This window comes from Salvelinus alpinus, chromosome 11, assembly GCF_045679555.1.
Source record: "Salvelinus alpinus chromosome 11, SLU_Salpinus.1, whole genome shotgun sequence".
Taxonomy (NCBI): domain Eukaryota; kingdom Metazoa; phylum Chordata; class Actinopteri; order Salmoniformes; family Salmonidae; genus Salvelinus; species Salvelinus alpinus.
The window spans coordinates 57,441,403-57,461,943 of NC_092096.1; the positions used below are offsets into that span (position 1 = coordinate 57,441,403).

A 20,541-nucleotide genomic window follows, 5' to 3' on the forward strand; every position below is an offset into this window, starting at 1 on the left:
TATGTCTGACATGGGCTATGCATTGGGTCATGTAAGAAATTGTATAAGATACTGGTAACTTGTTTTAACCACTTCTCAACATAAGCTATAACTTGGCACAACATCCACCCATCCCCCACTATACCCCCACTTTCTGTACCTTGTTAAGTAACCACAGACCCACATACTCAACCCTCCCCCATGAATAGGACTCTGTTAAAACAGATGCACATGCATTCTGCTCAAGGATGAGACTTTAAGACAATGAACTGTGGGAAGGGCCAATGGAAACGTCGATATCAGGCCGAACAGGATTACCCACGACCCAGATCGACCAATCGGAAGGCCAGACTTCAAGATCAACCTACTTTGCTAGTTGCCTATATAATCTGTATGTACTGTGTAGAGCGTTCTCTTCTCCGACGATTCCATAAGAATCAGACAGAAAGGGGCCGTGCACGCTTTTGCCTGATATCTTTACACTTGAATAAAACGGCCTTATTATAAAATTATCCACCTCGTCCTATGTCTCCACTTGTTCTCCTGTCTACAGTAAACGTTTTATCAACAGTCATAACTGATCAAAGACTGTGCCTGTGCCATGCAGTCTCTGCCATTACAGTCTGTGACAGCATGAGCAGTGCAGTTGAGGTAATCTCCATTTTGAAGTAGTACATTTTCATCTTCACAACTGGCTGATCCCTCTGTAATGTACAACATGCAGCACGTCATACCCCACCCTCCTACTTAAGGCATGTGCTCATGGTCCACCACGTTTTTTTATTTAAATGTTTTATTAATAATAAATCAATACAATCATGGTTCACCACGAAGTTCACGACCACTAGGCTAACGCACGTCACACATTTGAAAGGCTATGATGACGTAGCCAGCTGAAGGCCTGTGATAAAAGCAGGATCCATGAGAAAGTAGGTTACTAGACGAAAAAAATAAGTAGCTAACTTTAAAAAGCTACTTTTATTCTACACCGAATAACTCAGTTTAATTTCGCGTGCTTGTGTTCAACAAGTGTAGGCTATCCTTCATGTGTAGCCCAAACAAACAAGTAAACAAACATATCATTACGGTAATTGTTGTAATTTACCTGCATTATCTCGCATGTAGACGTCAGTGTAACTGACCAATTTGATATCCCTAACTAGGCGACATTGACGCTGCAGCAACCAAAATTCGATTAAAACTGAAAAAGTTAAACATTTTCTAGACATAATTAGGTTAGCCTACAAACTAGTGTACACATGGTCTTTGCCTAAGCGTAATTTGACAAAGCAATAGTTTCTACATTTGATCGTGTATAAAGTTGCGGTGCAAGTAGGCTGGCTATAAGATGTAACATTGCTTGTACGTGATCTAGCCTCATTGTCGCTTCACTGAAATATCTTTCGTTTGTAAATGAGTATGAAGACGAGGAGACCGAATGCTTTGGGATTTTAAGAGGTAGGACAGCTTAATTCCAGCCTATTCGTCGTAGCCTACGTCCCAATCGCAGTAGTCGTGTTATTGTTTTAATTGCGGAAGTTTTGGTAGACTGGAATTACAACAATGTAAAGTTGCCATTGTTGCAACAATGTATCAACTCTAGCGCGCTCCAGCTCTCCAATTTACGTTTGACAGTTAGCTCAAATCAAAAGTGTGGTTATCATGATTAGGCAACTGATATCAAGTTGGTCAGTGGTAAGACTAAAACAAATTGCTTTTAATCACAGAATGGTAACGCCGCTGTGATAAATTATCCGGCCCAGCAATCCTCGGATTTGAGTGTGTGCTCAGCCGGATTTAGGTTTAAATCAGATCAGTGGGAGGGACAGCTACTCCATAACATATAGACCATGACTCCAGCCATTAACTTGTAGTTAACATAATGCAAACTACGTTATATATTTTATAGTTTATAAATATGAGGTGTAAAGTAGATTAATTATCACCATAGGGGCTGTCATGGTCAAAGTTTGGTGAAGAATGTCTTGTATCCTAATAAGATTGTAGGCCTAATTACAGTCCCATCCTTACAGCTGTACCCTACCAGTCAGTGGTTTTATTTTTTTCCACTGCCTTGTGTATTTTGTTATGAACCAGGTCCAGGTGCCTAAGCAGAGACATCATTACACAACATTTCCTCTCTTGTTTTTGTTGTTACAATGTCATTTGGGATCATTTGGAGTTGAGTGTAAACATCAGAGACAATAACTACTGTAGTGGATACAGACCCATGGGTAATAGTGGGATAAGTCATAGGTCTCGCACCTGTGGGATTTGTGTGGGTTTTTGAGTGTGTGTGTGTTGGCGCACTCTGTGGAACAGAGTGGTATACTACATAGCGAAATCAATGAGTTTGCCAGCTACCTTTGATAAACAACCAGAAATTACTATAGATTTTCTGCTTCATTAAAAAAGTAAATTGGACCCCCCAGGTGCAAATTTTGGCTTTTGCCCTAGCACTACACAGCTGATTCAAATAACCAACTCATCAAGCTTTGATTATTTGAATCAGCTGTGTATTGCTAGGGCTAAAATAATAATGTGCTCCCAGGGCAACCCTGAATCAGGCTACACACATTTCAAGTTTCTTTCCTAAGAATGCAGTGTTTTCTGAATATTTAGGCAAGTTAGCTGGCAAACTCATTGATCCTGCTTTGTAGTATACCCCTCTGGTGTCTCTGTTGGCTGGAATTCCCTTATGGTTGGGAATGCACTATCAAACTGTATTTGTCACATGCGCCGAATACAACAAGTGTAGACCTTAACATGTGCTGAATACAACAAGTGTAGACGTTACCGTGAAATGCTTACTTACAAGCCCTTAACCAACAGTGCAGTTTACCAAATAAACTAAAGTAAAAGGTAATAAAAAGTAACACAATAACCAGTACTGAGTCAGTGTGCGGGGGTACAGGTTAGTTGAGGTAATCTGTACATGTAGGTAGGGGTGAAGTGACTATGCATAGATAATAAACAGCGAGTAGCAGTGTACAAAACCAATGGGGGGGGGGGGTGTCAATGTAATAGTCTGGTGGCCATTTTATTAATTGTTCAGCATTCTTATGGCTTGGGGGTAGAAGCTGTTAAGGAGCCCATATTGGTCCTAGACTTGGTGCTCTGGTACCGCTTGCTGTGCGGAAGCAGAGAAAACAGTATGACTTGGGTGACTGGAGTCTCTGACAATTTTATGGGCTTTCGTCTGACACTGGCTATTATATAGGTCCTAGATGGCAGAAAGCTTGGCCACAGTGATGCACTACCCTCTGTAGCGCCTTAGGGTCAGATGCCGAGCAGTTGCCATACCAGGAGGTGATGCAACCGGTCAGGATCTTCTTGCTTCTCAACTATAAGCCTATTGTTAAACCACGTATGTGAGTTGACATAGGAAATCCAGGTTGAAGCATCTCTGGGTTTACAGTGCTTACCTGTGACATAAATATGCAAACAGCAAGTTGGTGTGGCAGTGACAAATCTTCTTGCCAAAATAGGACAGTGCAGCTGTTTTCTTTTTATTATAAGAACCGTATTAATACCAGCATGTAAGTGTTTTGTTATAGTTTTAAATTGTAACAGTTTAATCGCGACAACCTCTTTTTCAGAACCCTGACATGTCTGGTCCTACCTGGCCGCCTCCGAAGACTCTGGGTAGCCCAGAGAGACCGGTTCCCCGGATGTCCCAATCTGGACCAGCCGTGTACAGACAGCTGCCCAAGAAGGTCTCCTCGGACACCCGGCCCAAGTATGTGGTTTATGACCAGAACGGAGGGGGAGGAATGGCCACTAGGTACATGCTTACTGGACCCACAGGTAAGAACAGTGGTGGGCCTTACATTAGGCTTGTGTGAAACCTTGCTATAATGAGAACTGTTGATGGACTATTGTGAAAATCAGAAGTCTGTTCTGTAGCTCAAGCCTTGGAGTAGAGCGTTGGACCTGACACACTACTGAGTACATCTACACCTTTGGTGATTAGCACTTGACGTAAATAAACATCTTGATGTAAATAAATGTTTGTCATGTGGTTAATGTTAAGTGTGTACCCTGTGGTTATTAAGTCTTGTTTGTAAATGTAAAGTGCACTGTTTTGAATGTGTTCTACAGCTGGGCCCATTCAGCACCACCAAGAGGACCCAGGGTTTCACCCTAAATCTAATGACCAATACTACCAACCACCTCCCCAAGGGCTCAAAGAGAACCAATCCTTGAACCCTCACATGGACCGCTACTAGCTGATGGTAGGTTGTAATTGCATCTGTAGCCTGGAATTCACACTGATTATTGGTCCATTTCTCCATGGTGTTTAGTGTAGTTTCTATGCAAAGATTTGTAGTGATGTAATTTTGTTATGAAGCCAGAAATTCCTCATTAATATTAAAAAAGAATGTATTGGGACAAACACATGTGCACATTTCTACATTTGCTCTACCTATCCATCTCCTTCTGTTTTGACGACATTTTATAAAGGTACCCATCTTTATGTGATCCTGCTCAATTTTCTAAAGCACCGGGGACCTCCTGAGAAGCCGATTGGACACCACTCCAACAGTGATGCAGAGATTGACTCACTCACATGCATGCTGGCCGATCTGGACAGCCATCCACAAAACAGAGCACAGGTAGGCTACCTGACTGACTACATGGGACTGTGCGGAATGCTTTAAAAATATATATTTATGGTCCCTTTTTATTATTTCGCAGCTGTACGACAACGTGCCTTACAACAAACACATCTCGGAAGAAACACCGTAGAACTGGCAACCGTGTCAGCGTGCATGCTCCCAGCCTGCCGCGGGAGTTGCTGGAGTCTGCTGGACCAATTGTGCGCCATCTTACGGGTCTCGAACCAGGGTCTGTAGTGTTGCCTCAAGCAGTGCCTTAGACCACTGCGCCACTCAGGAGGCCACTGATTGTAAATTAGGCATGTAATCAAATAGAACACTAGCATAATAATCTGTCCAATAGACGCATGTCTAAAACTTAAACTCGTAAAGTGTAATTCAGAGATTAATTAATCAATGGGAGACTTGATCAATTAAACTTTGAATTGCGCTTTGAGTTTAAGTTTTAGAGATGAGTCTATTGGACAGATTATTATATCTGTTAGTTTTCCACCCTCTGAACTCTGTTAGTGTTGATGCTGAAACTTCCAGCCTCCTGTCCCACACAGGAAGTTTGCCCCCACGCTGCTCTGTGTGTGGCCAGGCCATGCCCGAGCCGGGCCAGGAGCAGCTTCCACGTCAACTGCTATGTGTGTGAGGTGAGTGGTCACTGTGTGTGTGTTAGTTATACATCACATTCTAGTTGAGTGATGTTTACAGTTTGGCAGGCCATCACGTCAAATGTTTACAGCCCAATCAGTTGATCCCAATCCAGTGTTCCTGGATTGACCCTGTGTGTTTTCTCTGTCCCCTCCAGGAGTGTGGTCTGCTCCTGTCGTTTGAGGGTGAGGGGCGAGGCTGTTACACCTTGGATGGTCACATCCTATGTAAGGGCTGCTGCGCCCGGCACAGATCCTCTCACCCAAAATCTCCACTGACTGATAACCAACTAGGAAGTCACCTCTAACCTTTAACCAATGACCCCTCAACCCTTTAATTTCTTTAATCTGCTCTGCGGTAGAAGTTGCCCAAAGTAATAGATCTGGAATCAGTTCTACCCCTCTGACTCATAATCTTAACCACAAGGGGAAAATGTTATCCTGACTGTGTCTAAGGGCAACTTCATCCCCCTTCACTTTCATCCTCTTATAGCCTTTCTTTATTCTTCAAATGCCCAAAGCTGAGGAATCAGTAGTAGTAGGCCTACTATTGAACCTCAAACTGACAGTCTTCAATATGAAGTCATTATTTAATTTCACTTGACCAGGTTTATTTGTACAGGTTCAAGACAGGGTATTGAAACATGGATTGACAATAAATTCGACCCCTATCCCCTTCCGTATCCTCTACTTTACACCATCACCTATCCTTTACATTCTCTACCCTTGCTCCCTTTCCACTACACTTCCCCCTATCCCCTACCCCTCAGTCCCATACCAGTACTGTATAGAGCCCCTGACCTGCAGGCAGCAGGGGCTGCACTACCCCAAACCCTTGACTGCACCACTGCTCATCTCACACACTATCCTGCATGTTGCACACTATAGCTGTGTTTGAATACTCATACTTAACCATACTATTTGGGACGTGAGTTGTCTATATAGTATGCTTATTGGTCGTTGTATGGATATAGTTAGTATGCCAAACGTGACTAAATACTCAATGGTATCTTGCACCAAAATAAGAAGTATACACGCAGAGGACACGGTGTCCGTACTTTAAGGCTCATAATGCAGTTCTTCATGAAATGGGCGTGGCTTCACATCGTTTTCAGATTTGAAGAAAAAAATATGCCGCTGAAGTACAATGACAGCGGATACAAATTCATTGCTATAACTAATTATGAAAAATGTTAAGAAAATGTTGATCAATGTAATTACTTTTTAAATAGTTACCTGCCATGTTATATTGGCCGACAATTTGTTAGCTACGCTGGCCCACATAGCATATGGGCGTCAGGTAGCCTAGTGGTTAGTGTTGGGCCGGTTGCTGGATCGAATCCCCGAGCTGACAATGTAAAAATCTGTCTTTCTGCACCTGAACAAGGCAGGTAACCCACTGTTCCCCTGTAGGCCATCATTGTAAATAATAATTTGTTCTTATCTGACTTGCCTAGTTAAATTGAAAAAATGTCATTACAGCAGTATATTCAGGCGGTATGTTAGCTAGGTTACTTATACAGTCGTTGCCTACTTATACATAAAACTTGCCAGTATGTTAACTATAGGCAACTACCCAACGTTTATTGACCTGATTATTCCCGTCATTCTTAGCTTTCTTACCAAAACATCAGCCAGGAAGCATAGGAACTGAGAAGTGGTCTGTGGTCACCACCTGCAAAACCACTCCTTTATTGGGGGTGTCTTGCTAATTGCCTATAATTTCCACCTTTTGTCTATTCCATTTGCACAACAGCATGTGAAATTTACTGTCAATCAGTGTTGCTTCCTAAGTGGACAGTTTGATTCCACAGAAGTGTGATTGACTTGGAGTTACATTGTGTTGTTTAAGTGTTCCCTTTTATTTTTTTGAGCAGTGTATTTTGTATTCTACTGAAGTCAATAACCGTGCTGAACTGCCTCATAAACAAAGTTCACATATGCAAGGTATTTCTGTGACTGAGTTTATATTGCAGGTGGTTTTGGTTGTGGAGTGAATGTGTTTGGAGACCTTTCATTTGAGAGCAAGTGGGTGTAGTCAGTGTGTTGTGCAGTGAATAAGAATAGAGTTTTTAGAAAGTAGACGGAAAGAAAGATTGGTTACAGAGAACATGATCAGTAAAGTCAATGCTTTGATCTCATTGGATGTTAATACAGTATTTTATTTTTTTAAATGCAACCTTTTTTATAACTAGGCAAGTCGGTTTAGAACAAATTCTTATTTACAATGACGGCCTACCCCAGCCGAACCGGACAACGCCGGGCCAATTGTGCGCCGCCCTATGGGACTCCCGATCATGGCTGGATCTGATACAGCCTGAAATCGAACCAGGGACTGTAGTGACGCCTTATGCAGTGCCTTAGACCGCTGCGCCACTCGGAAGCCCTTATGCACTGTAGCCTGTCATATAATGGTATCTGGCACCACATGTCAGAACATAACATCAATATTGTATTCCCCAGGACAACGTTTTGTATAATGATAATTGGTACTGCATTTCAGAGAAAATCTTACTTGTATACCAGTCCAAACCCCCTCTTTTAAAATGTGAATGTGTTTTTCAGATGTTTTTCCTTTTTAACATTTGGGTTGATTTGATATGTTACAATGAAGATGAATAAGGTGCAATGAGGTATGCTTGCCGTTGTCTTAAAAACCTCTTAAGGCTCCAACCCTTTTTTTCAATTTTCGCCTAAAATGACATACCCAAATCTAACTGCCTGTAGCAAGGATATGCATATTCTTGATACAATTCACTTGGAGGTTAATGAGAAACCGGCATCTCCATGCTGGCCACTTGGGCTGAGAACATCCTCTTGTGTTCATTATGGGTTTTTGTTTAAGTTTAGCCTTAGGACTTTGATTTGTGTTGCTAATCCCTGCCCTCATAGCACTATCGACCATGTTTAAGTAACTCTGCGACATTGGAATTATTCACACATTGTGTTGATGTAATTTGTCCTTAAGATTCTTCGTCCCGCTGTCTTCATTTTGTAACGTAAAAACTGGTAGTATGATTTGACGATTTTGAAGCTTCTCTTCCAACTACATGACCCTTAAAATAACAATTGTTTCATTTGTCCAGAATCATGTTTTGTTTCAGTATTTGATTCTTCTCAGAGTATTGGTCATTGAGCACAATGATATGAAGGTCCCTGTGTTGAGCCCTGTAAGTTGCATTTTCCACTTTTTATTTATTTCAACTCATGTTGTACTGCTATTGTCACAAAGTCAATGTTTACCTGTGATATTGAGGTTAAGGGTCATCACTGTTTTCACTGTGTGTAATTGTTTTATGTTCCACAGCGTCGTACAGATAAGTGCAGAATAATCTAATTTGTCCATGAGCGGAATAGACTGAGCAGGTGTTTGTACAATTTGACTCGAGTTTGAAGTAGGTGTGTGTGAATTATTAGCTTTCTTCTCTAATGCTGATTGTAGTATGTGATCTATTCAATAAGCCATTATTTTTTCCAGCAAACTATGCCATGTGTACAGTTGAAGTTGGAAGTTTACATACACTTAGGTTGAAGTCATTAAAACTCGTTTTCAACCACTCCACACATTTCTTGTTAACAAACTATAGTTTTGGCAAGTCGGTTAGGACATCTACTTTGTGCAAGACACAAGTCATTTTTCCAACAATTGTTTACAGACAGATTATTTAACTTATAATTCACTTTATCACAATCCCAGTGGGTCAGAAGTTTACAAACACTAAGTTGACTGCCTTCAAACTGCTTGGAAAATTCCAGAAAAAGATGTCATGGCTTTAGAAGCTTCGGATAGGCTAATTTACATTATTTCAATCAATTGGAGGTGTACCTGTGGATGTATTTCAAGGCCTACCTTCAAACTCAGTGTCTCTTTGCTTGACATCATGGGAAAATCAAAAGAAATCAGCCAAGACCTCCACAAGGCTGGTTCATCCTTGGGAGCAATTTCCAAACGCCTGAAGGTACCACGTTCATCTGTACAAACAATAGCACGCAAGTATAAACGCCATGAGACCATGCAGCCGTCATACCGCTCAGGAAGGAGACACGTTCTGTCTCCTAGAGATGAACGTACTTTGGTGCGAAAAGTGCAAATCAATCCCAGAACAGCAGCAAATGACCTTGTGAAGATGCTGGAGAAAACGGCTACAAAAGTATATCCACAGTAAAACGAGTCCTATATCAACATAACCTGAATGGCTGCTCTGCAAGGAAGAAGCCACTGCTCCAAAACCGCCATTTAAAAACCAGACTACGGATTGCAATTGCACATGGGGACAAAGATTGTACTTTTTGGAGAAATGTCCTCTGGTCTGATGAAACAAAATTAGAACTGTTTGGCCATAATGACCATCGTTATATTTGGAGGAAAATGGGGGACGCTTGCAAGCCGAAGAACACCATCCCAACCGTGAAGCATGGGGGTGGCACTATCTTGTTGTGGGGGTGCTTTGCTGCAGGAGGGACTGGTACACTTCACAAAATAGATGACATCATGAGGATGGAAAATTATGTGGATATATTGAAGCAACATCTCAAGACATCATTAGCATTGGGTCTTCCAAATGGACAATAACCCCAAGCATACTTCAAAAGATGTGGCAAAATGGCTTAAGGACAGCAAAGTCAAGGTATTGGAGTGGCCATCACAAAGCTCTGACCTCAGTCCTATAGAAAATTTGTGGGCAGAACTGAAAAAGTGTGTGTGAGCAAGGAGGCCTACAAACCTGACTCAGTTACACCAGCTCTGTCAGGAGGAATGGGCCAAAATTCACCCAATTTATTGTGGGAAGCTGGTGGAAGGCTACCTGAAACGTTTGACCCAAGTTAACCAATTTAAAGGCAATGCTACCAAATACTAATTGAGTGTACTGTATGTAAACTTATGACCCACTGGGAATGTGATGAAAGAGTTAAAAGCTGAAATAAATAATTCTCTCTACTATTATTCTGCACGTTTCACATTCTTAAAATAAAGTGGTGATCCTAAGACGGGGAATTTTTACTTGGATTAAATGTCAGGAATTGTGAAAAACTGAATTTAAATGTATTTGGCCAAGGTGTATGTAAATGTCCGACTTCAACTGTATGTATTTTGATAGACTGCTATACTCGACCCTAACCTTTAACCTGTTCAGTATTATTTCACATGACAACCTATGAGAAAGTGACATACTTAGAACATTACAATAAGTTTATTTGATGTTTGATGTCAGTCATACACCAACATTCCAGACCATAATGAATGCAACAAATTAAGTAGCTATCATTTTACAGTACATGTGTGACATTGTAAGAAATAGGTCTTTAAATGATCTAACATGAAGAAGAGGGGCTGCTTGGTGATGGTGAGGAGGTTCCGGCATCCTGCCTTGCGTTCCGGTTGGGTGAAGGGTAGCTGGTGCACCACCTCCGACCTCACCCCGAGTGCCTCCTCAAGGTCCGATAATACCTCGTTCTCCCCCGCGGCTGTGGTCATCAGGTCCAACATCTTCAGCAGGAGGGGTCCTATAGGGAATGAATGGAGTAGAAAACAATAGAATAAAATACAACTACAGAAACAGAGCTACCTGACAGGTACCATGGAATTTGAACTTCTTTGTTAACACAAGGGTTTTCATGGGACTACTTCTGTCAGTTGTTCAAGGACAAAAACATTTTCAGAAGCTTCATCAAATCATTTAACAAGTAGAAGTTATGGTCATTTAATCTGACCAGTCATGTTGAAATTGTATAACTTTTGAGTTGCCAATATTACAGAATATCTTTCAAGAATGAATAAAAACACTATGCACATTTACCCTGTTTATACCTGGTTCTTACATGCGTCCTTTTTTGTTGTGGGACAAGCGATAGATCTCGCACCTGTGGGATTGTGCACGTGTTTTGTTTTTTGAGTGTGTGTGTACTATGTGGAACATGGTGGTATACTACTTAGCTGGATCAATGAGTTAGCCAGCTAACCTTGATAAACAACCAGCCAAATGTAATGAACATCCAGAAATAACTATTGATTTCTTGGTTCATTAAGGAAGTTTAACTTTGATGTGTTTTTCCGGTTGCTGAGTCAACTAGACCAGGGTTTCCCAAACTCAGTCAAGGCCGGGTGCATGCTTTGGCTTTTGCCCTAGCACTACACAGCTGATTCAAATAACCAACTCATCAAGCTTTGATTATTTGAATCAGCTGTGTATTGCTAAGGAAAAAATAACAACGTGCTCCCAGGGCAACCCTGAATCAGGACACGCGCATTTTAAGTTTCTTTCCGAAGAATATAGTTCTTTCTGAATAATTATTCAAGGTAGCTGGCTAACTCATTGAGCCTGCTTTGTGGTATACCCCTCTTGTGTCTTTGTCTGCTGGAATTCCCTTATGGTTGGTAATGGTATTCTCTTGCTTCTTCTCAACTATAAGACTATTGTTAATCTGCGTATGTGAGTTGGCACAGGAAATCCAGGTTGAAGTATCATTGGGTTTCCAGTGCTTACCTTACCTGTGTCATATTTTTTTATATGAGAAACTTAATACCAACATACTATAAAACACTTGCTTAACAGTTTAATCACGACAACTTCTTTTTCCAGAACCCTGACATGTCTGGTCCTACCTGGCCGCCTCCGAAGACTCCGGGTAGCCCAGAGAGACCCGTCACCCAGATGTCCGACTCTGGACTAGCCGTGTACAGACAGCCGCCCAAGAAGGTCTCCTCGGACACCCGGCCCAAGTATGTGGTTTATGAACAGAACAAGGAAGGAGGAGGAGAAATGGCCGGTAGGTACATGGCTACCGGTCCCACAGGTAAGAACATGGTGATGGGCCTTCTATTACACTGGGCTTGTCTTGTGTGAAACCTTGCTATAATGAACTTGTGATGGACTATTGTGAAAATCAGAAGTCCGTTCTGTAGCTCAAGCCTTGGAGTAGAGCGTTGGACCTGACACACTACTGAGTACACCTACACCTTTGGTGATTAGCACTTGATGTAAATAAACGTCTTGATGTAAATAAATGTTTGTCATGTGGTTAATGTTAAGTGTGTACCCTGTGGTTATTAAGTCTTGTTTGTAAATGTAAAGTGCACTGTTTTGAATGTGTTCTACAGCTGGGCCCATTCAGCACCACCAAGAGGACCCAGGGTTTCACCCTAAATCTAATGACCACTACTACCAACCACCTCCCCAAGGGCTCAAAGAGAACCAATCCTTGAACCCTCACATGGACCGCTACCAGTTGATGGTAGGTTGTAATTGCTTCTGTAGCCTAGAATTCACACTGATTATTGGTCCATTTCTCCATGGTGTTTAGTGTAGTTTCTAGGCAAATATGTAATATTGTTATGAAGCCATAAATTGCTCATAATATCCAATATTCAAATAAATGTATGGGGGGAAAAGGACAAACACATTTTATCAAGGCACCCTTTATTATGAAATCCTGAATTTTTTTTTAAGCACCTTGCACCTCCTGAGAAGCCGATTAGGAACCTCTCCAACATCGATGCAGAGATTGACTCGCTCACCTGCATGCTGGCTGATATGGACAGCTATTCACTAAACAGCACACAGGTAGGCTACCTGACTAACTACATGGGACTGTGAGGAATAAAGGATTCTTTTGAGACCTAATACAGGAACATAAGACTTTGTTTACACTTTCAGACATATGAAAGCAGTATCACTGGTTCCTCTGGATATTTAGGCCTTGGTGGTTTGTTACTTTGTAAGTAATGGATATAAAAATATATTTATGGTCCCTTTTCATTCTTTTGCAGCTGTACGACAACGTGCTTTACAACAAACCCTCAGCACAGCCAGGAGCCCCATCTCAGGGAGCGCCGTCTATGGGTTTCCCACCTCAGTCCACGGACCATCTTACACCCCTAAACCCCAGTGATCCCCACCAGGGTCTCCAGTACTTCCCCCAGCCAGACGACACCGACGCCCAGGTCTCCAAACCCTACCCCCAGCCTGTCCCTGCCTCCTTCACTAACTCCTCCATCGCTACTGGCCCGAGGTTCAGTGTCCAGGTCAAAACAGCCCAGCCTGTCACCTACTTCCAGACTGGTAGGCAAGCTGAGCAGGGTTACACCCCTCCCCCACACAGCCAGCACACGTTGCGGACCCTGCCCCAGAATCTCGCTTCCCAAGCCCAGGCACTGGACTCCGACGGGAGCTACAAGGGGAGTTCTGGCGTGAGAGCCTCCCAGAGTCCCACTCACAAAAGAGGCCCAGAGACTCACCAATCAGGGGCAAGCTCGGAACTAGGCTCCGCCTATCAGCCCAGTAAGGTGAGTGTCTGGAGTTCAAACATCTACTCCTGTTTGTGGTGCCTCTTAAGGTAAACTATGGTCCTTTTTTAATATTTGTATCGCCAGTCTCTTGGTTTCACTGATCTAAATGGGAAAGTAAAATCTCTATGCTGATTTTTTATTTATTTTTCCTGGGAAATGTTCATCTATTTGTCCAGCAGGGGACAGCGTCTCTGAGACAAGAGGAGTTGGACGGGCTCACAAAGCAGTTGGTGTATGACATGAATCATCCCCCTACAGAGAAGTACGTTGGTATGTTCCACTTTCTTTCTAATGAAATGGTGTCCTTTGTAAATAACAGTCCAGTCAACACATCTTAATTTCCCCTTGCTGTGACAGTTAATTTTATTTCAACAATATGTCCCTCCTATTTGTCTCTTCTCCCATTTCCCTCCATACTACCAGGTCGCTGTGCACGTTGCGGTGGCAACGTCGTTGGCGACGTTAGCGGTGGTATCGCCATGGAGCAGGTGTTCCACGTGGAGTGTTTCACTTGCGTCACCTGCCATGTCCCTTTCCGGGGGCAACAGTACTACGACCTGGACAAGCAGAGCTACTGCAAGAGCTGTTACATTGTGAGTGGCTGTCACTGACTGTCCTCTTTCTGTATTGAGAAGTCTCTTCTCCCTCTTTTGTTCTACATTTCTTTTAAGCAGGTTTCTCTATATTCATCAGTTGCTTTCTTTCTCTGTATCTATTAGATTCTCTCACTCACACACTATTCTGTCTGAACCTGTGCTGCCCCTCTCCCTCCCCCTCAGAGTGTCCTAGAGCGCTGCTCCATGTGCTCCAAGCCCATCCTGGACCGTATCCTGCGGTCCATGGGCAATGCCTACCACCCGCGCTGCTTCAACTGCGTGGTGTGTGGCTGCTGCCTGGACGGCGTGCCCTTCACCGTGGACGCCACCTACCAGATTTACTGCCCAGACGACTTCCACAGGTCAGCAACATGGATAGGACACTTACTCGGCGCCAGATACTGACTACTTATATCATTTTTTTTAAACCATATTTCATGATATCCAATTGGTAGTTTTGTCCCATCGCTGCAACTCCCGTACGGACTCGCGAGAGGCGACTGTCGAGAGCCGTGGGTCCTCAATCGCAACCCGCCAAGCCGCACTGCTTCTTGACTCACTGCTCATGTGACCCTGAAGCAAGCCGCACCAATGTGTCAGAGGAGACACTGTAGAACTGGCGAGGGTGTTGGCGTGTATGCTCCGGGTCTGCCACAGAAGTCGCTAGAGCGCGATGGGATAAGGACATCCCGGCCAGACTAACCCTCCCCTAACCCGGATGACGCTGGGCCAATTGTGCACCGCCTCATGGATCTCGAACCCGGGGCTGTAGTGACGTCTAAAGCAGTGCCTTAGACTGCTGCGTTACTCGGGAGGCCACTGACTGTACTTTAGGCATGCAATCAACTCATGTCTAAAACTTAACCTCAAAGTGTAATTCAAAGTTTAATTGATCAATCTCTGAATTACACTTTACGAGTTTAAGTTTTAGACATGGGTCTATTGGACAGATTATTATATCTGATTGTTATTTTTCCACCCTCTGAGCTCTAATCTTAGCATTGACGCTGGTACTTCCTGCTTTCTGTCCCACACAGGAAGTTTGCCCCTCGCTGCTCAGTGTGTGGCCAGGCCATCATGCCAGAGCCGGGCCAGGAGGAGACTGTCAGTATAGTGGCGCTGGGCCGCAACTTCCACGTCAACTGCTATGTGTGTGAGGTGAGTGGTCACTGTGTTAGTAAAACGGTCACTCAAGTTGAATGATATTTACAGTTTGGCAGGCCATGTTAAATGTTCACAGCCCCCTCAGTTGAACCTAATCCAGTGTTCCTGGATTGACCCTGTGTGATTTCTGTCTCCTCCAGGAGTGTGGTCTGCTCCTGTCCTATGAGGAGCGAGGCTGTTACCCCCTGGATGGTCACATCCTCTGTAAGGGCTGCAGTGCCCAGCACATCCAGAACCCCTCTGCCAAAATCTCCACTGACTGCTAACCAACTAGGGGAAATCACCTCTTACCTTTAACCGATGACCCGTCAACGCTTTTATTACTTTAACCTGCTCTGGGGTAAAAGTTGCCCTAACGAACAGATCTGGGATCAGTTCTACCCCCTCAAGACCTGACTTGAGATCAGTCTTGAAGGTCAACTTTATCCTCATAGCCGTTCTTTATTCTTCAGATGCCCAAAGCTGAGGAATTAGTAGTAGGCCTACTATTGAACCTCAACCTGACAGTCTTCAATATGAAGACATTATTTAATTTTACTTATCATTTAATATCACTTGACAAGGTATATTGGTACAGGGTATTGAAACGTGGATGGACATAAGTTCAACCCGTATTCCTTATCTTCTGCTTTACACTATCCTCTACCCCTATTCCCTTTCCACTAACCTTTTCACTCCACCTACTTCCCCTCAGTCCCATACCAGTACTGTATAGAGCCCCTGACCTGCAGGCAGCAGGGGCTGCACCACTGCTTGTCTCACACACACTATCCTGCGTGTTGCACAATGTTTCACACACTATCCTGCCCAACAAAGGTGGGACATGGAAGGAGCTCTATGGAAAATAATGATTGATATATAGACAATGTGGAGGATGATGAGAAGGAAAATGAGGTGATATTGAAGAGGATAATGATGAGGAATACAAAGTCTTCCTGGCTGTGAGGTAACTGACCAGTCCAGATAATCGAAAATATATGGAGACCAAGTAGGTGTAGTCAATGTTGTGCAGTGAATAGTTTTTAGAAAGTAGACGGAAAGAAAGATTGGGTAGAGAACAAGTTCAGTAAAGTCAATGCTTTTATCTTATTGGATGTTAATACAGTATTTAGGCTGTCTTATAATATCTTGCACCACATGTCAGAACAGAACATCAATATTTTATTCCACAGGACAGTGATTTGCATAATGATAATTGGTACTGCGTTTTAGAGAATATGTTACTTGTATGCCAGTCCAAACCCCCTCTTAAAATGTGAATGTGCTAATTAGGTATTTTCTCTTTTTTAACATTTGGGTTGATTGGATGCTTTACAATGAAGATGAATAAGGCACAATGAAGTATGCTTGCTTTTGTATTACTGAGAAACCGGGTTCTCCATGCTGGCCACGTGGGCTGAGAATGTCCTCTTGTATTCATTATGGGTTTTGGTTTAAGCTTAGCCTTAGGAGTATGATTTTTGTTAGTTTACTTTGTCCAGAATCATGTTTGTTTCAGAATTTGATTCTTCTCGGAGTATAGGTCAATTTTTTATTTTATTTATTTCACCGTTATTTTACCAGGTAAGTTGACTGAGAACACATTCTCATTTGCAGCAACGACCTGGGGAATAGTTACAGGGGAGAGGAGGGGGATGAATGAGCCAATTGTAAACTGGGGATTATTAGGTGATGGTTAAGGGCCAGATTGGGAATTTAGCCAGGACACCGGGGTTAACACCCCTACTCAATGAGCACAATGATGTGAAGGTCCCTGTTTTGAGCCCTGTGAGTTGAATTTTCCACTTATTAATTTCAGCTCCTGTTGTACTGCTTGCTATTGTCACTAAGTCTGTTAATCTGTGATATTGAGGTTAAGGTTCATCAATATGTTTTCACTGTGTAATTGTATGTTCCACAGCATCCTATTGAAAGGTACTGCAGCATAATTGTATTTGTCCATGCTGAGGAATAGACAGAGCAGGTGGTTTGCACAATTTGATTTTGAGGGTGACGTGTGTGAATGATAAGAAAATTTGCTTCCTTAATGCCAATTGTAGTATGTGATTATACAATAAAACATCCTTTTTTTGCCAGCAAACTACACCATGTGTATGTCTTTTGATAGACTGCTGTACCTATTTAGTATTATTACACAGGGCAACCTGTCAAACCTACCAGATGAGCTAAATTACTTCTATGATTGCTTAGAGGCGAGTAACACTGAAACATGCATGAGAGCACCAGCTGTTCAGGACAATTTTGATCACGTTCGCTGTAGCTGATGTGAGTAAAACCTTTAAACAGGTCAACATTCACAAGGCTGCATGGCAAGACGGCTTACCAGGATGTGTGCTCCGAGCATGCGCTGACCAACTGGGAAGTGTCCTCACTGATATTTTCAAACTGTCTTTGTCTGAGTGTGTAATACCAACATGTTTCAAGCAGACCATATACCCTGTTCCCAAGAACACTAAGGTAACCTGCCTAATTGACTACTGACAGAACTCACATCTGTAGCCGTGAAAGGCTGGTCATGGCTCACATCAACACCATTATCCCAGACACCCTAGACCCACTCCTAATTTGCATACCACACCAACAGATCCACAGATGATGCAATCCTTATTGCACTCAAAGCTGCCCTTTCCCACCAGAACAAAAGGAACACTTATGTGAGAATGCTGTTCATTGACTACAGCTCAGCGTTCAACACCATAGTGCCCTCAAAGCTCAACACCAAGATGGGGACCCTGGGACTAAACACCTCCCTCTGCAACTGGATCCTGAACTTCCTGACGGGCCGCTTCCGGGTGGTAAGGGTAGGGAATACTACATCCGCCACGCTGATCCTCAACACTGGGGGTGTGCGTGCTCAGTCCCATCCTGTACTCCATGTTCACTCATGACTGCATGGCCAGGCACATCTCCGTGAACAGTGGTAGGCCTGTTCACCGACAACGATGAGACCGCCTATAGGGAGGAGGTCAGAGACCTGACCGTGTGGTGCAAGGACAACAACCTCTCCCTCAATGTGATCAAGACAAAGAAGATGATTGTGGACTATAGAAAAAGGAGGACCGAGCACGCCTCCATTCTCATCGACGGGCTTTAGTGGAACAGGTTGAGAGCTTCAAGTTCCTTGGTGTCCACATCACCAACGAACTGTCATGGTCCAAACAACACAGTCGTGAAGAGGGCAAAGCCTAATCCCTCTCAAGAGACTTGAGATTTGGCATGGGTCCTCAGATCCTCAAAATGTTCTACAGCTGCACCATCGATAACATCCTGACCGGTTGCATCACTGCCTGGTATGACAACTGCTCGGCCTCCGACCGTAAGGCACTACAGAGGGTAGTGCGTACGACCCAGGATATCACTGGGGCCAAAATTCCTGCCATCCAGGACCTCTATACCAGGCGGTGTCAGAGGAATGCCAAAAAATTGTCAAAGATTCCAGCCACCCTAGTCATAGACTGTTCTCTCTGCTACCGCACGGTGAGCGGTGCCAAGTCGAGGTCCAAAAGGATTCTAAACAGCTAATCAAAGGGCTACCCAGACTCCTCTTTTACGCTGCTACTCTGTTTATAATCTATGCATAGTCACTTTAACTCTACCTACATGTACAAATTATCTTAGCCAGTGCCCCCGCACTAACTCTGTACCGGTACTACCTGTACACAGCCTTGCTTGTTATTTTACTGCTGCTGTTGAGCTATTTGTTCATTTTATTTTTTATTTAACATTTTTTCTTAATAAAGCATTGTTGGTTAAGGGCTTGTAAGTAAGCATTTCACTTCAAGGTCTAAACTTGTATTTGGCACGTGACAAAAAAAAATAGTTTGATTTGAAAAGCAGAACAAGCAGAACATTAAGTTTATTTGATTTGACGTCAAGCATTCACCAACAATCTAGACCTTAACGCAACAAATTAAGTAGCTGTCATTTACAGTACCTGTGTGACACTGTAAGAAAAAGGTCTTTAAATGATCCAACAGGAAGAAGAGGGGCTGCTTGGTGATGGTGAGGAGGTATCCTAACATGATGTGCAGGTCTTCCAATAGAAGTTCCGGCATCCTGCCTTGCGTTCCCGTTGGGTGAGGGGTAACTGGCGCACCACCTCTGACCTCACCCCGAGTGCCTCCTCCAGGTCCGGTAGTACCTCATTCTCCCCCGCGGCTGTGGTCATCAGGTCAGCAGGAGGATGAGGGAGAGGTCCTGTAGGGATCGAATAGAGTAGAAAACAATAGAATGTAAAATAAAACTACAGAAACAACTACCTGACTGGTACCATGGCAATTACCGTGGATAGTTGAACTTCTTTGTTGCTAGAATCCATAACATGTTTTTCATGGGACCCCTAATTCTATCAGTTATTCAAGGACCAAAACATTAGAAGCTTCATCAAATCATTTAACATACAAGTAGAAGTTATGGTCATTTAATCTGACCAGTCCTCTTGAAATTGTATAACTTTTGAGGAAATAGCCCATCCAGCCAACTACCTACCTCATCCCCGTTTTTGTTTTTCTGCTCTTTCCACCCCAATATTTCTACTTGCACATCCTCATCTACACATATATCCAGTGTAAATTGCTAAATTGTAATTACTTCGCCACTTTTGGCCTATTTATTGCCTTACCTCCTTACTTCATTTGCACACACCGTATACAGATTTTTCTATTGTGTTATTGACTGTATGTTTGTTTATCCCATGTGAAACTCTGGGTTGTTTTTGTCTTAATGCTTTGCTTTATCTTGGCCAGTTCGCAATTGTAAATGAGAACTTGTTCTCAACTGGCCTACCTGGTTAAATAAAGGTGAAAAAAAAAATATATATATTACAGAATATCTTTCAAGAATGGAATGAATACAAACGCTATACACATTAGCCTTGTTTATACCTGGTTCTAACATGCATCCTTTGTCCTTGTGGGACAAGCCATAGGTCTCCGTATGTGGGATTTGTGCGTGTGTTTTGTTTTTTAAGAGTGTGTGTTGGCGCACTCTGTGGAACAGAGTGGTATACTACATAGCTGGATCAATGAGTTAGCCAGCTAACCTTGATAAACAACCAGAAATAACTAGATTTTCTGGTTCATTAAAATTAAGGAACTTAAACTTAGATATGTTTCTTCGGTTCGTGAGTCAATTAGACCAGGGTTTCCCAAACTCGGTCATGCCCCGCCCCCGGGTGCATGTTTTGGCTTTTGCCCTAGCACTACACAGCTGATTCAAATAACCAACTCATCAAGCTTTGATTATTTGTATCGGCTGTG

The 20,541-nt window shown here is 43.0% G+C and overlaps 1 protein-coding gene and 1 long non-coding RNA gene across 2 annotated transcripts; one reads left to right on the top strand and one right to left on the bottom strand.

The window, feature by feature from the left end:
- The first annotated feature begins 4,446 nt into the window (after window positions 1-4,446).
- LOC139534549 (thyroid receptor-interacting protein 6-like) lies at window positions 4,447-17,366 on the top strand. The gene is made up of 12 exons (XM_071333758.1): window positions 4,447-4,595; window positions 4,678-5,236; window positions 5,395-5,464; window positions 11,818-12,031; window positions 12,336-12,469; window positions 12,685-12,798; window positions 13,005-13,520; window positions 13,700-13,793; window positions 13,947-14,116; window positions 14,303-14,481; window positions 15,157-15,277; window positions 15,424-17,366. The coding sequence occupies exons 2-12, from the start codon at window positions 5,226-5,228 to the stop codon at window positions 15,547-15,549; spliced, it is 1,749 nt and encodes a 582-aa protein (XP_071189859.1). The 5' UTR covers window positions 4,447-4,595; window positions 4,678-5,225; the 3' UTR covers window positions 15,550-17,366.
- On the bottom strand, window positions 10,333-11,353 carry LOC139534552 (uncharacterized). Its single transcript, XR_011666967.1, has 2 exons — window positions 11,035-11,353; window positions 10,333-10,741 (listed from the first exon to the last, which is right to left on the bottom strand). It is a non-coding gene; the product is annotated as an uncharacterized lncRNA (long non-coding RNA).
- Window positions 17,367-20,541: the final 3,175 nt, after the last annotated feature.

Coding starts and splice junctions, on each gene's coding strand:
- LOC139534549 (XM_071333758.1), top strand. Junction 5,465..11,817: donor CTTGGATGGTCACATCCTAT/GTAAGGGCTGCT, acceptor TTCTTTTTCCAG/AACCCTGACATGTCTGGTCC. Junction 14,482..15,156: donor TGCCCAGACGACTTCCACAG/GTCAGCAACATG, acceptor TGTCCCACACAG/GAAGTTTGCCCCTCGCTGCT.